This window comes from Lacerta agilis, chromosome 6 (assembly GCF_009819535.1).
Source record: "Lacerta agilis isolate rLacAgi1 chromosome 6, rLacAgi1.pri, whole genome shotgun sequence".
Lineage (NCBI taxonomy): Eukaryota > Metazoa > Chordata > Lepidosauria > Squamata > Lacertidae > Lacerta > Lacerta agilis.
The window spans coordinates 82,542,436-82,558,671 of NC_046317.1; the positions used below are offsets into that span (position 1 = coordinate 82,542,436).

At 40.6% G+C, this 16,236-nt stretch overlaps 1 protein-coding gene across 6 annotated transcripts in view; it reads left to right on the top strand.

Moving 5' to 3' along the window:
• Window positions 1-16,236, top strand: part of GNAS (GNAS complex locus) — a 174,170-nt gene that overhangs the window by 134,152 nt on the left and 23,782 nt on the right. For all 6 annotated transcript variants that reach the window (XM_033153631.1, XM_033153633.1, XM_033153634.1 and 3 more), the window contains one exon: window positions 728-825. In XM_033153631.1, coding sequence (XP_033009522.1) covers window positions 728-825 — 98 coding nt within the window. The remainder of the gene's footprint in view (window positions 1-727; window positions 826-16,236) is intronic.

Consider the following 16,236-nt stretch of genomic DNA (forward strand, 5'->3'; position numbering starts at 1 on the left):
AATACGTTCTGGAAGTCCGTTTGACTTCTGAAATGTTCAGAAACCAAGGCACGGTTTCCAGTTGGCTGTAGGAGCGTCCTGCAGCCAATTGGAAGCCGTGCCGGACGTTCGGCTTCCGAGGCAAACTACTTCCGGGTTGACAACGTTTGAGTTTGGAGTTGTTCATGAACTAAGCTGTTTGAAAACCAAGGTATGACTGTATATGTCAGTTTATACGCAGGTCAAGTGCACCATTCTTCGGTGTATTTTTTTTAATGAAATTCTTCTATTGGGTTTCAATACAGCAAATTATTTGAATAAGGACAGAGAGGCTTTCTTTAAAGCAAGTTATAACCATTCTTAGAGAAAAATTATTTCTGCATATTTTATAAAAACGTTAGCAACTACACAAAGTAGTCTATACTTTACATAAGCATTCAGCGTACTGGATGAAGCACACCTACATTGACGGAAATACGAATGTTCATTCTTTGCTTTCTGAGACATTTGAATGTATTTTAATCCTTTTTTTAATGTGTGGCAGGCTCTGTGTGCTGAACCTAATTAAGTGAAGATCCAGGATATCTGTTAATGCAGCAGCATGTTTGTAGTCAGAAAGCTTCTTAGGACTTCTGCTGTTTTATTTGGTTGCTTGCTCATTAAGTAAAAGCATGTTGCCTTTTTTTTGTTTGCCTCTTTGGGAGGCCTTGTCCCTGCTGACTTGTTGCCCCTTTATGTTTGCTTCCAGGAGTTCTATGAACATACAAAAACACTTTGGCAAGATGAAGGTGTGAAAGCCTGCTACGAGAGATCTAATGAATATCAGTTGATCGATTGTGCACAGTAGTAAGTATAACTTCTCTTACAATTTTATTACAATCTCTTGTAGAAGAAAAGGAAATGTTTCTTGTTTTTAATCATCCATTTAAAGTATAAGCATAACTTCATTGTGAATTGATGGAGATGATTTGGGGGGGAAATCAAAAGCTGGGCTGGGACCTTGATGATGATGATGATGATGATGATGATGAAGAAGAAGAAGAATAAAGCAGCCCAGGCAGCAAACATACACAATTTTTTAAAAAAGCATCTAAGACAGGTAAAAACATCTAAAACAATTAACTGTTAAGAAAATTATTTTATTCAGTGATCTCAGGGTTGCCAGGAACAGTAAACTTCAGGCAAATGTCACATAGTGGGCTTGATAAATAGCCTGCTTTCCCCTTCTGCCCTGTAACATTCTGTTTACTCATTTGGATACTAGTGTGTAGTATGTCCTTGGGGAGAACACCAGCAATATTGCATGTGGAAAAGCTGTATTTGCAAATGGATTCATTTTGTCTTAGAAAGAAGTTTAAAAAGAGTTCATTTTACGTTGTCAGTCAGTTTATAGACAGCTGCTGCTGCAAAATATTTTTTTGAGATATGGTACTTCTTAGGCCATTCAGAGGTTTGCTGGCATGGAGGTCCTTCAATATTGGATAATGCTTGCCCACAGTACCAAGTACAAGAAAGTGGTGCAGAAACTAGTTTCTAAAGTAACTTGTAGTCTTTGCAGGAAGGTTTTTTTTTACCTTTTATTTTATTTTTGGAAACAAGATGCATGGGACTAAGGGTGATCTTGTGAGTTGGTTGTGGATCAAAATAGGACTGCTTGCTGGATTGAAAATGTTTAAAGTAGAACATGCCTTCCATTCAAAGTTTATATAAAAAATTTTCCTGCTATGGCAAAAATGTTTTTTTTTTCATGTTACATGGAGCTATACTTTCTGTTCACCATTGTCCTGTACTGTTTCAGTATTTAGTTACTTTTTCCCGCTGGCGTCATGAGAACCAGAAGCCTAAGGAAGTTGTTTCCTTGATCCCTCCTCCCTCTTCTCTGCAACTCCCCTGAAAAATCTGGAAGATAGCTCAAAATTGGGCAGAGGCACTTAGTGTAAGCAGAGCAGGTTCCCACTCCTCTGGCAGACCCCTGTGCCCCATTCTGTGCTGTCAAGGATGGTTTTTGGACTCTCTGGAGTAGATTTTCAGGTCATGTGGAGGATTGCATGAGGGAGGTAACCAGAAAGTCCTCATTCGTGAGTTTTCTTCTTCGCACAGTTCTTAGAATCCAAGGCTCTCTGTTTGTTAATGGCACTATATGGTTATTGACATTTTGATGGGTTTGTTTTGTTTTGTTGTTTTATTTTATAGGTATTAGTTAATTTATAATTGCATTGGTGGTGTTCTTAGTAGTTGTATGTGTTGCTGTAATTTGGCACATCTATGTTTTAAATGCATTATACATTTTTATTTTATTTGTAAGTTGCCCAGAGACTTGTAAAAAAAGTGGTAAGAAATGTAATTTAAATCCAATGTAATTTCATTTCATTTCATTTCAGTTTAATTGAAAAGGGTTAGTTTTAACTTGCAAAGTATCGTATATTTGGCTAGGCTAGACTGAGAGAGACCATAGTTCAGTGATAGAACCCATGCTTGCATGCAGAAGGTCTCTAGTTCAGTCCTTCCATGTGTGATGTGAGAGTGGGTGATATGAAAGGCCTCTGCTTGAGAGCCATCACCAGCCTGCGAGGAGAGCATTGGGTTAGATAAATACGTAGCCTGACCTGCTATTAGGCTGTTTTCTATGTTCCACATACACTACTTTGGTAGTTTTCTATTACAGATCTGTATTCTTGCAGGACACCCTTTGATACACAGATCCCTTTCCCAGGGCTCTTATTTGCTCCGGGGTTTTGAGAGTGTTATAAATGGCAGAAGTCCTTCCAAGCAGTGGAAAATATATTTACTGTTTCTTAACTCTATACTCCAGCATTTTCTCACAAGGCTTCTGCATGTTTCGTAGGGCCCAAACAGCAGGAGGGATTGATGGCTGCTGCTAAAGGCCAGTGTTTGTGAGCCACTGCCCTTTTAAAAAGTATTTTGGTGTCATAATGGTAAAGAAAAAATGGTTAGCAGTGCATTAAAAATTCAGAGTTTGACTCTAAAGTGGTACCTCTGGTTATGAATTTAATTCGTTCCGGAGGTCCGTTCTTAAGCTAAAACCATTCTTACCCTGAGGCGCACTTTCACTAATGGGGCCTTCCGCTGTGCACGCGCCTCTGGTGCACAATGTCCGTTCACACCCTGGGGCAAAGTTTGCAACCAGGAGCAGCTACTTCTTGGTTAGCGGCGTTCGTAACCAGAGGTACCACTGTACCTTTGCAAATTGTGGCACTGGGGAATAATACGGAATGCTACTTGGCAGAAGAGAGTGCAGTTACTGCTGCTTGACTCAGTGAGCTTTTGGTTCGAGGTGCATCCTCTGGTCGTGGGTATTCCAGATCTTGTTGCACTGGAAAGTGCGCTTGTGTGTATATGTTTGCAGGGGCATGGCTACAAGCTAGAGAGTTTGTCCAGGTGATGGTTCTTGTGTGTTATGAGGGCCACCTGCCATCTCCAGGTGTTTGTTTTTTCAAAAGACTCTGGAGTGCCTCTACCAGTCATTCGATAATGTTGGGCTAGATTGCCAAATAGTCTGACTCAAGCAGCTTCTTATGGATCTAGGTCACAAATATGGCTGACATGCTGCATGTTTGGGGAGGTCAATTAGACCCTCTTGTTGTTCCCATCCTGGCAGAAGATGGGGTTTATTCAGGACCAGAGGTGTTGAGAAGTAACGGTAGGTTGCCTTTCAGAGCCAACCCATGATAAAAGTAGAGCTCCTGCATACAGGGATGAATGAGTACCAAGCAGCAGTTGCTGTGCAGTGATAACCTGATCTTTGCATTCCCTGCTCTTGGCAGTGAAGTTTTTGTTGCTCTCATTTGCACTCCTTTGGCCTGCCAAGATGACAGACCTAGTCCCTGACCCACCATGACCTGTCATAACCCTTGTTCTTTCAGAGACTTTAAAAAGTGCTTTAGACCTTGAGCCTCTGCATAAATAAGATGGGGAGTTGGGATTCACTTCCACCTCATCTTTCAATGTGCCTGGTAGCATGCACCTAGATTAATTTGGGAATGTGGCCAGATGATAATTGTATGTTCAGATTCTAAAATAATAGATCTGAGTTCCACAGGAGAACTTGAAATCATTTGCATGTTTAACTTACAACCAAATCTGTAGTGATAGTGTTGATGTCGTGAGATTAATGTAATGTTTCAATCAAGAATTCTAGCAAAGTATTGTATGTTGGAATACACATGCCTACTCTTTTTCTTCTTTGGCCATCACAGGGTTGTAGGTGTGATTATTCCAAAGTACTTTGCTTGAATTCCTGAATAAGTCACTACATTGATCCCACAGTAAAGTCAGTAATATCATGTCCTCAGATGATTTTGATAGCATTTTACACGGAGATAAACTAACAAAGTGTTATATCTAAGAAGCTGACTAATGAGCACACTCAAACAAGTCTATGTAAGTGAAAAGAAGAATTGGATTAGTCAATAAATCATTGAGTCTAAAGTAAAGAGTTGAAAAAATGTATTCTTTCTAACACAAGTATCTGAATTTCCATTATGATGACTTCTCTTTCCCCCACCTCTCACCATATGTAAGTGTAGAGAGTTGTAACTCCTCCGTAACCTATTGTATTGAGCTAGAGCAGGGGTCAGCAAACTCTTTTCAGTAGGGGGTCGGTCCACTGTCACTCAGACCTTGTGGGGGGCCGGACTATATTTTGAAAAAAAATATGAACGAATTCCTATGCCCCACAAATAACCCAGAGATGCCTTTTAAATAAAAGCACACATTCTACACATGTTAAAACACGCTGATTCCCGGACCATCCATGGGCCGCATTTAGAAGGCAATTGGGCCGCATGCAGCCCCCCAGGCCTTAGTTTGGGGACCCCTGAGCTATTGGGAACGGGTACCTGATTTCACATGTAGCCAAGAACCATAACTTTGACCATACCTTAGTCACGTGACTGCTTTGTCCTAAACATGTTTAACACAATTTACTGTCACTCTTCTCTCAGCAGTGCACACACAGAGAGAGGCGAATATAACTTTTTTTTTTAACCTTTGACTTTTTAAAATCCCTTACAGTCTCAGTCTAATTTTAATTAAAGCCCTCACTTTGCCATAATGTACACTTTCAAATCTGCTACTGTGCAGAATAACCCTTGTTCATTTTTGGAAGCTGAGCTGACTGCTTGCATTCAGCTTTCCTGTGTTTCCTGCTAACTCATGCAGAAGTGTGCAGCTTGGAGGGAGGGGGAAATGGGCGATTTTCCTTCCCCTTAACTGGCTTACCAAACTGGTTACTTTCACTTTGGCTTTTAGAAGATGTGTGCTCTTGACTGGGGAGGGAGATTCCTCAGCATAGTTTACTAGGAGGGCTCTCTGGGAGTAGGGCGGGAAGCCACAGCACTACTTGTCTTTTAAATATCCTTTTAGGGAAGCATAAAGAAGAAGAATCTTTTTAGAAGAAGTCGCATTTGGAGCTTTTAATGTTATCAACACTACCCAGAATCAGAATAATGCACTTCTTTATAGAAGTTGTAACATTATCCATATCCGGTCTAAAGTGGCATAAAACTGGTTTTGTAGTCTGTGGGGAGCCGTCCATATAAAAGGGGACTGAGATTGAGGGCCTCATATAAAAGGAGGGGAGATAAAGGGAAAGACTACTTCTGCTGACAACATGTTCTAATGTAATATACTTTTTAAAATGTGTCATTTGAGTAGTATCAAACTTTTGTGATTGTAGCAGTGAAGGCTTGGGTTTAGCGGTCTGCAGAGGACCAAACACATGATAGTTCAATAACAGAGTCTTGTGGTGTCCAAGCGTAATGCTGAAATGTGCAAATCCTGGCCTCTCGAGACTGTGAGACCTGGCAAAGATCCCCATTCTCAAACTTCAAGAAGACAACAAAACACTTAATCACTGAAAGCTAGTGTTTTATTCCAATGGTGTTCCATGGCTGATTTAGTTCGTCCCTACATTAACACATTCAAAAACTAGTTTCTTCCCTGTCCAATAAGACAGCTCCCCTTTTTCGGGGGGCTGCATTGCGGGAAGAGTTCCGGGACCTTACAATGACCCGGTAGCGGGTGGAGGGATGCTGTCCATGTCATTAGGATGCCCAGTCGCGTCACGTGCCCCCCCACCAGCTGACCAATTGGGTTAGCCAGGGGGCATGGCCACTTGCCGTTTAAACCACAGCCTCCATTTGTTTCCTTCGGCGGATCTCCCAGCCCACCCACCCTCTTTCTTGCATTGCTTGACTATGGCCTTGTTATGACTAATGTCGGTCACCTGCTTTGTTGGGACTGGGTAGGAATTTTTCCACTTGGCAATTTGGCAGCAGCCATTTGGTTTTCAGCTACCTAGTAGCAATCATCACAATAGGCATTGGGTAAGCTGGCTCCTTCAGCCAGTAAAGCGAGATGAGCGCCGCAACCCCACAGTCGTCAGCGACTGGACCTAACGGTCAGGGGTCCTTTTACCTTTACTTTTTTAAGCTTTGTTATGGGAGGGGAGGTTGTTGCCTCCCCCTCCCCCTCCACGCTAAGGGTATCCCGTTAAAGGGATCTGGTGGTGTGATTCTTGTCCGAAGCCTGGGCATGGGGTGGGGCCATGCCACGACCCAATCAGTGACCCTGGGAGAGCTCTTAATTGATGTATACCATAGGGCTCCCCCTATCGATGGTGACCCTTTTGAGACTTCCTGCAGACAGGCAGGAGTCAGGATATAGTCTTGCTTCACCCGCTCACATCTGTAACCAATAAAGTTGTGGCCTAATTTATCCCATTAACCCAACATATTCATGTCTGTATGTTTATTTCTGTGGGAACTGCAGGGCCCGGGGCCTCGCTAGGCAAGATTTCTCATCATTTTCCTGGTGATTCTACTTGTTGCCCTCGTTGTTGTTTTTAGTGCAAAGGTTTTCTATGCATGTCTCCCAGTTAACATTTCCTGCATTTCAACCTGGGTGGAAAAGGAAATAGGGCAAGGGAAGCCATTCGCAAGCTGTTTCACACCCCTCCGACTTCAGGAAGGGCTGGAAGTAGTGTGAGAGAGCTTATTCTCATGCTGTTTCCTGCAAGAATGCCTCAACTTTTTTGTTTTGTTTTGTTTTGTTTTGTTTTTTGCTTTCTGCCCTTTCAAGGGAGGAGCTGGTGGCTCAGGAGGCTGGTGGTGTTGGTATAGCAAACTGTGCTGCTTGCCTTTTATTGCCAGCAGTCACAGTGGTAACCCAAGAAGTGGCTGAGCAGACACGGAGCAACTCTATCAATCAAGAATTTGCAGAATACTTTGTTTTACACAGTAGAAGAAGCATTGGTAGGAGGGCTGGAGACAGAGGGGGATGCATATGTAGCAGCAGCATCCAATGAAGGGTTAGATGGCAAAAGCAAATTGGGATTCTTTCAGTTTTCTGTTAAAATATTTTGTTTTTATGCATCTGTGAGTATGTGTGTGGCTCTAGATGTGTATGAGTTTGTGGACCACAAACATCTAATCATCTGCTTGCACAATCCTTTGTGTGAAACTCAGCAATGCATTTAGAAAATGTGCAGTCAAGTTCTTTAGAAAACTTGCAGTCAAGTTCTTTGCACGATAGTTTTACCTAAACTTTAGGAAACTTTCCTAAACTTTAATTTAAGGCCTTGGTACTACAACCAAGCACAGTAGCACCTCATCTTACGTTACCCTTGGGTAACGTAAACTTCGGGTTGCAAAAGCGGCAAACCCGGAAGTGTTTCGCCGCACGCGCAGGTGCAGACACAGTCCCTCCGGTTATGGAAACCTCTGGATCTGACCGGAGCTCCGGAACAGATCCCGTCCGCAACCGGAGATACCACTGTACATGGGTATTAACCACTTTTTTATATGCCATGGGATGGAACAGCATGCTTCTTCAATTAAAACTGTTCATTACATCACTTTTAACTGTCACCATATCTTGAGTGAAGAGCTATACAACCTCTGGAAGTCTTAAGTTGTAATTCTACAAACAAAACATTTTGATTTCCTCTTTTGAAGCTTAACCACATCCATCCTTTTTATACTTCAACTGAGAATTAACATGCTAAGTCTTTGATTTTATGTTCAAACTTGTGCTTGAAACAGCACCTGATGGTAAGATTACTTTGCTGTTTAAATGCTTGTTAGGGTGTAAATATTTAGATTCTGCCTTTTACCTTGCATTCCTAGTTACTATGTTCAACTATGAGCATTTATGTTGGAATTGGTTGATCATATATGCACATTGGTATACTGGGCTGAATTTAAATCCTTTATCTCCGAGGTACTAGAGTTTCCTTAAAACGGCAGTCAGTTGGCATGTGTAAAGTAAATAGTTGGAATATTGTGCATAAAGTGGACACTAGTATACACCTGACATTCAAGTTAAACAAAATGCTATTGGGCTAATTCACACAGCATTAATCTGCTCCCTCTGTGAATTCATTTATTCAGACCATTGATAAACATGAGATTAACCCAAGTTGTAGGTTAAAAGAGTCCTGGGCAGTTGGGCTTTTTTGACCTTCACTTTCCCCCATGCTATCATAAATATATGAACAAAGTCAGGCCCTCTCCCCAGGAAACTCTTAAGAACTGTAGCTCTATAAAGAGGCTTGTGGACTGACGCCTCAGATATCTGAAAGAACACCTTCTTCCCTACATACCTGAGCAGATGGGGTCCTGTTAGTAGTTCCACTTCCTTCAGAAGTTCCATCATATACAGATGGTATTATACACCTGTATAATTATACATCTGCATTGCTTTAGTGAGAATTTACCAGCTACTTGTTAGAAAAGATGTAAGGCATGGGGAGAATATCTGTAGTGGCAATGCCCAGTTGTAGAAGACTTTTGGGCAAAGAATTTTCAAAATATCTCTTCCATTGAGCAAAGGATTATTCCTCCAGACCCACTCCTTCCTGAAATAATTTAGAAATTAAGCCACATCTGAAACCTAGCTTTCAATAAGAAAAGCATTTCTTCATGTGTGTATTGAAACAAATAGTGTTAAAATGTCTAAATAACACATCTAGAAAAAAGGCACATTTCTTTAAAATCTTAGAATAAAAATATGAGATTTGACATTGGGCTCCTTACCAGAGGACTGAAAAGCAAATTAATGTACCATATATACTTGAGTATAAGCCTAGTTTTTCAGCACATTTTTTGTGCTGAAAAAGCTGCCCTCGGCTTATACTTGAGTGAGGTGGGCGGTGAGGGGCGGTGAGAAAGAAGCCCTTTCTCTCCGCTCGTGCCGCCACCCGCTCTCTCCAGTCAACCATTCCTTAAGAAGCGTACAAGAACAGCGGTTCTTTGCTCTCCCCAGGCAGCTTGTTCCATTCCTGAGCTGCTCACATAAATGCAAACTTGGCAAAGGAGGAAGAGGAAGGAGCTGCTTTCGGGCTGCTCGTTCCTCCTCCTCCTCCACAGCGGCAAAGGTGAACCGGCTTATACTCGAGTCAATAAGCTTTCCCAGGTTTTTGTGGGAAAATTAGGTGCCTCGGTTTATATTCAGGTCGGCTTATATTCGGGTATATACGGTATTTCTTTTTAAGTGGTGTGTGTGTTAAGGGGAAGCTGGAAAATTATAGGTGGTATAGTTTATTCTAACACTGGTTAACAAACCCCGATATGACCCACAGCTCACATCCTCCATCTGCTCATGCACAACAATCTACTGTTTTCTTTCCTAGTTTGAAGCAACCTATAGATTGTCAATTCACACAAACCAGCAGACTGAGTTGCATTTACCCCATAAATCTGGTTCAAAACCGGATTTTTAGCCTTAGATTACAGAGCAAATACAAACAATATAGTGCAAACCTTCATTCATTCAAAAATACTTACATATTGCAATTTCAGAAAAAATATTAAAGTAGTTTATAACAAATATATACACAATAAAAACTATAAACACAGATCACTGGCTGTTGCAGAATATATTTTTTTATTGATTGTCTACATAAGCCTGGAGGCATGATAAAGTTTTCAGCAAACACTTTAAAGTTGATACTCAATGCACTTGCTGAATCTGTTGGAAGACCATTCCACAGGACTAGGCCTTTGACACTGAAGTTTCAGTTTCTTGCTGATACCAGATTATACTTATTTATATGAACTATATATATTAGAAACTGTATATTTATATAAACTATGGTTTGCCTCAAACTGTGAGGAATTGCCACCTCCAAGTGGGAGTATACCAGTCCAAGTAGCATTTAGCACTAGTTTATGGTTTGATATTATACCCGAACCATCCTGTTATATTTGGACTTGCAAAACATCCCTCATTAGAGGCTGCTAAATTTCTAAGCACGGTAGAGAAAGGCAGGGGGATCCAGTTGCCTAGGGAACAGACAAAGGCAATTCCTGATCCTTGTCCATTCAGAGGGAGGGCAATATGAGGGCTTTCTCCACCCTCAGTGATGATGTTGTGTAGCCAAACCTGTTTCACTGTTTGCACAAATGTATTGTGATTGGCTGGAATTGCAACATGCAAACAAAGGGGGCCTGGAGCAGTTCATGCAAACAACATAACAGAAAAATGTTTGGAATTTGGGGGGACATTTGAACCTGCTCTCCCACCTACCTCGATTTCACATAGTGCCATCAGTATTAGAAAATGTGTTTTTTAAAAAAATTCATTCAAAGGCAGCAAATAACATAGTAAATATGACACTATTTTTAGAAGTCTGCCACTTACTCGGCATTAATTCTGAATACTTTGTAAGAACGCCTAGCCTGGTGCTGGGGTTTGCTATTTCTGATGCATGATGTTAGCAGGCATTGGAGGCTGTTGTTAGCTTCTTGTCATTGTGTTGTGCAGGAAGGAGGCCTTGCACAGAAAAAGAAAAGGTATTAGAACAACACAGGCAACTTCCCAAAATACATTCATAAAATATCTGGTTAAAACACAGAAATGAAAGGTTCCATATTTGTAAAGGTGGCATGTAGTGGAGAATGCTTTCTTCTCGCAAAAGCCCTTGGCCCAGTAGTGGTTAGCAGTCTCATGCAATAGACACAGATCTGCTTCTAGTGCTTGTGAGATAAAACTTCCCCAGATCTTGGGTAAAGTTTTGTTCTATAATGAAACCACTGGGCAAGAGGTTTTTTTTAATGTACATTTAGATTGTAGGGCTAATACAGTTCACTTCCAGTGCCGTTCATGAACTGTAACAATAAAGATTTGATCTGATTTTGGTGCAAGTATTATTTGTATAGGAATGTGGGACGTTCAAACCTTTGGAAGAGTCTGTAGGAAGCAGGGGGTAGACAAGTAATTTGTATTACAGGTACTGACCAAAACCAAGAAAACCCAAATATTCCTTAACATACTCTAAAAATGATGTTTTCTGTTTAAAAAGCAAACAATTAGTAGAAAGGGAAATACGTTTATTTTATTTTTAAAAAATGATGCTCTTTCTTCAATGTTCATCACTTTAAAAAATTGCCTTGTCATAGTTTGATAATTTGGAATGTCCCTCAAAATCCTTAGCCCTCCGATTTCTGGTCAGCAATTGCTGTGGTTTCCCTTGAAGTCTAAAACTGCATAACCAATTACCAGAGGGTAGACCTGGAGTTTGAGCTTGATTTTTAGTCTCTCTCTCTCTCTCTCTCTCTCTCTCTCTCTCTCTCTCTCTCTCTCTCTCTTCAGAGTGGTGGTCAGTGGTCACTAAGATTACACCAGACCAGACATCATGCTAAACCATAGTTATAACCAGGAAAAGGAGGAGGGGATTTACATGTTTGGCCTGAATTCACAAGATACCTGATTTAGGTCCATTGCTCTCTAGGAAGCCATTTTCTATGGCAATTGTTTCAAGTATATTGTTGGAATACAGTGGTACCTTTGGTTAAGTACTTAATTCATTCCGGAGGTCCGTTCTTAACCTGAAACTGTTCTTAACCTGAAGCACCACTTTAGCTAATGGGACCTCCCGCTGCCGCTGCATGATTTCTGTTCTCATCCTGAAGCAAAAGTTCTTAACCTGAAGCGTTATTTCTGGGTTAGCGGAGTTTGAAACCTGAAGCGTATGTAACCTGAAGCGTATGTAACCCGAGGTACCACTGTACAGTCATTGGCATAGATTTAAGAAATTCTAGTCAGCAAGAAATTAAAAATAATTATGGGTAAACTTAGAAGAGGAAAATTCCAGGAATACGTGACTTTGCTGAACTTGATCCTCCTTGTGGGGAATCTAAAAGTGTGTCAGCAGTACAGAGGTAAAGTACTCAAACCTCAGTCACCTTCCATGAAATACCAAATACAAATTAGCCTTGTTCATGAGACTCTAGCAAGTTTTGTAACAAAGTTAATCAAATCTATATATTTCAACTGACATGTGAATTTAAAGGAATAGCCAGTGTTAAGCAATTTGAACGCAGATAAATTTGCTACTTGAAATCATAACAGCTGGCGCTTAAGAATTTGCATTTTTAATTGGGTTTTCAATATAATAGTAGCAATGAAGAAATGGGGACTAGCAACAAATGTTGTGTTGTATTTCAAAGCCCCGTCAGGAGGGAAAAGAAATGGACATACACTCATTTTCTTTCATCTTACCTTCTCTTGTAGCTTACATTTTTAACTGTGGCATGCGTCCCCACCCTCCAGTACGCTATAAGTTGCTAGGGACTTGGAACAACCAATCTTCTCCCTATACTTTCCTCCTCCCCCTGCAAAGTACACTGAATTGCCCTGAAAACCAGTAAGAATGAGTCCTTGTAAGAGCACCCCCCCTTTTTTTAGTTTATGAAATGTCTGGATATCTAGGGAACCCCCTGATTCTAAGGAGCCCCTACCTTGTCTGTAGATGGCCCATTTTACACTCCCTCATCTGATAGATGCTGTGCCACTAAGTTGAGTATCAGAAGATACAACTATACAAGTAAGCGACAGCAAAACCATCATGGTATCCACAACGATGAAATGTCATTGCTTATTCACATCACTGTATCTCTTCTAGAACCTACTAAACCAGGGGTCGGCAAACTTACCAGGCCTTGGGCCAGTTCCTCCAGCGCCGGAGGGCGGGGGAGTGCGCACCCATACACGTGTGCACACGCTATTTCCGGCACACTTCCGGGCCAACAGTTGGGAATGATGGGAGTGGTAGTCCAACAACATCTGGGAACCCAAGGTTGGGAAAGCCTTCTCTAACAGCACTGCCTTAGAACAGCTGCCATGGGGCCAGTTTGCTAAGCAGTGTTGTTGCAGACTTGTGCAAAGTGCTTACCAGTCAGCTAGAAATATGACATTTTAAACCATCTTTTAAAATGGGTAACTAAATTATCAAAAGTTGATGTGATGTGGGAAGTTTTTGTTAAGGGGGTGGGTCACTGGAGTATAAAACAGGTGTGTAAAATTCTATGTTGCTTATATATGAGAAATTGATACATTACAAAGAATAAGCGGCATGTGTGGCGGGGTGAGGGTGGGGAAGAGCAAGTTGCACATTTATGGGTTATGCTCAAGTCCCTGAAATAGGGTACAAGAAGCAGCTGTGAGCATTGAGTGCTTTGTTTCCTGGAATGTGCATCTAGAAGGTGCTTGTCGTTGAATAGATTCTGTTTCTCTTGCTCATTGAAGTTCTTGTATCCACTGCAAAGGGTCCCCTGCCCTGAAAGTGCTTGTGTAAATGAGAAGGCGCAAATCAACAAGCCGGCAAACTGCTTCTTCTTTTTTTAGCAAGGCTGCTATAGTTGGTGGAGGTGAGATGGGCAGAGGTAGAGGCAGCTCTGGGTCATGTAGGAGGGCATATAATAATAATAATAATAATAATAATAATAATAATAATAATAATAATATCAAAGGCATCCTCCATCATCTTGGACTGCGAGCGTTGTAGCATGTTACTCAGGCATGAATTAAAACTCCTATATGAAACGGGTTTTCTGAAATGAAAACAATTACTATATAAACCATATGTGCTTGAATTCCTGACAACTGGAGTTAATTGACCATACTGCTCCATGTATTACAAATGCTGACATTACATGTTTGCAGAACTGTTGAAGTCGGTATGGAATGCAGTTTCTGCTTGGCTTCCTAGAACCAGACACCAAGCAAGTCAACTTCTTTTGGAGATGACACCCAGAAAAAATGTGGGGAGGGGAACAGGCTTAAGGTGACCAGCCAGTAAGATCTGCTAGGATTCTTGCTTGCTACTGGGTAGCAATGTCATGATAAAAATAAATCTTTGAATGCCAGTTAGCTATCCTAATTAGCTTCTATTGTGCACCGAGAGTGGCATTAGAAATATTCGCCATTTCATGTTCAAACAATTTACCAGCCATGAAAATTGGAAGTCTACTATAAATATCTGCATTTCCAATACTTTTTTTAAAAAGAGTTTATTAAATTCTCAGCATTCTAACTGTCTGCTGATTGCACAAAGGAGTCTCAGAAGCTGAGTGCTGCCCAGCCCTGTGGAAATATAGTTTGTGTTCCTCTTGCCAGTTCTGCAGTGAATAGGGCCTTTATTGTACCTAGTTATTTAATGGGATGCTCTAGTTCATAATTTTATTAATGTACATCTTTGCATGTTACTAAAAAGAAAAAAGCACATGGCCATGGGATCTGAGTATTAACTTTAGCAGCGCGGTTAACTTTTTATATGCCCTACTTTGCTTAGTGTGGTGTGGGCCTAATTGCATTCCTTTCATGGGTTTGCCAGATGCCTTCAAATAATGTTTCTTTTTATTTTATATATTAGCATACAGTTGTCTATGACTTCAGCAAATAATTGATTTGCTGACAACTGACCAATACACAAAAGTACCATTTGGAAATTCTGCATGTGTTTCAGGGCAGTAGATCTGTACCATACACAGAATGCAACATATAAGCAGTATGCACACGCACATAATACTGGTGCACTCTGTTTCTGTAGTTCTTTACACATTGGAAAGTGTGGGGAGAGTCATATCATTGCACATCTTAATTACAACTATATGCTTCAATGCTCACTGTGCATGTACAGAATTTTCAGACTGTAATTATGTTAACCAGTCCATACAACCTTATATTATCAGTTAATTTAAAAAATATGAATTGGCTTTAATTTAGAATTTTAAGAATTATGTCAGTCTTGGTGTCAGGAAAGATTGTGTACAGTAGTAATATGACTATTTTAGTTTCTAGGGTGGATTGCCTGTGGGCCAGCGGTATTCTTTTCATGGAAAATAAAATACACAATTTTCCGACACTGCCTAGATATTTCTTATTTACCGGTATTTGTCAGCACGTTCATCATTTAACTAAAGAGCATCATTCACAACATAAATAATAACAGAGAATTGACAACAGAGCTGGTTATTATGGCCATAGGATGGTGCAAGCAAAATAAATTTCTTATGGATAGAAGATAGAAGTGGCTTCCAGCCAACTTTATGATAATAGCCATTGGTTGCTTTCCCAGTACAGTGTCTACCACATACCCTCATATGTAGTCCTCTGAATTGCATTAACTATATTTCCCACTTTTGAATGTGACTTGAGAGATACTATATTTAGTAATGTAATGTGCAAAATATTACATCTGTCACTAAAACTATTTTTCATCAGGCTTCCGTTTTCTTGGCAAAAGAAAAAGGGCTAAAAATAGGCTAGCATCTCTAACTGTTCTTTATATGTTACTGTAGCAACTAGAGTCCATTTCACCTTTTAAATTATTTTGATGGTTTGCACACGCTCTGCTATTTGGCCTCATTTAAGAGATTGCTAATTATGCTGAAGTTAAATACTCTGATGCCCAGTTAAGTGTGTGGAGAACACCATGCTGGTTTTCCTTAAGACATCATTTGAAACTGCAGAACTCTACAGTTTCAAGATTAATGCTTTGTTTTCATCTTTTGATGGTGAGAACATTTGCCAACCATAGCAAAGACATGATCTCCTTATCCCTGTTTTACGAAGCATGCTGCATATTGGTACAGAAATGTACCAATTTCTCAAATGTACCCACTTTCAGGGGTAGCTTTTTGTGAACACAGTTGGGTTGCAGGAGGAAGTAGGAAGCAGTGAAGCCCTGTTTCACAAGAAGTTCATTTGCATTTCTCTGCATCTCAAGTGAAAAATTCTGCAGAATTTTTTTGAAAAGCACAGAAGTCTGAAAAAGAAGATAAGAAAGGTTTTTGTGTAAAATGCAAGGCAAGATGGATTGTCCCATCTGTGTTACCAATATTCTCTTCAGAACACTGCAGTCTCTGCTTGTACTGTAATAGAATCATAGAATTGTAGAGGTGGAAAGGATTGGCCATCCAATCTTTGCTTAAACATTGAACAAGCAGCACCTCC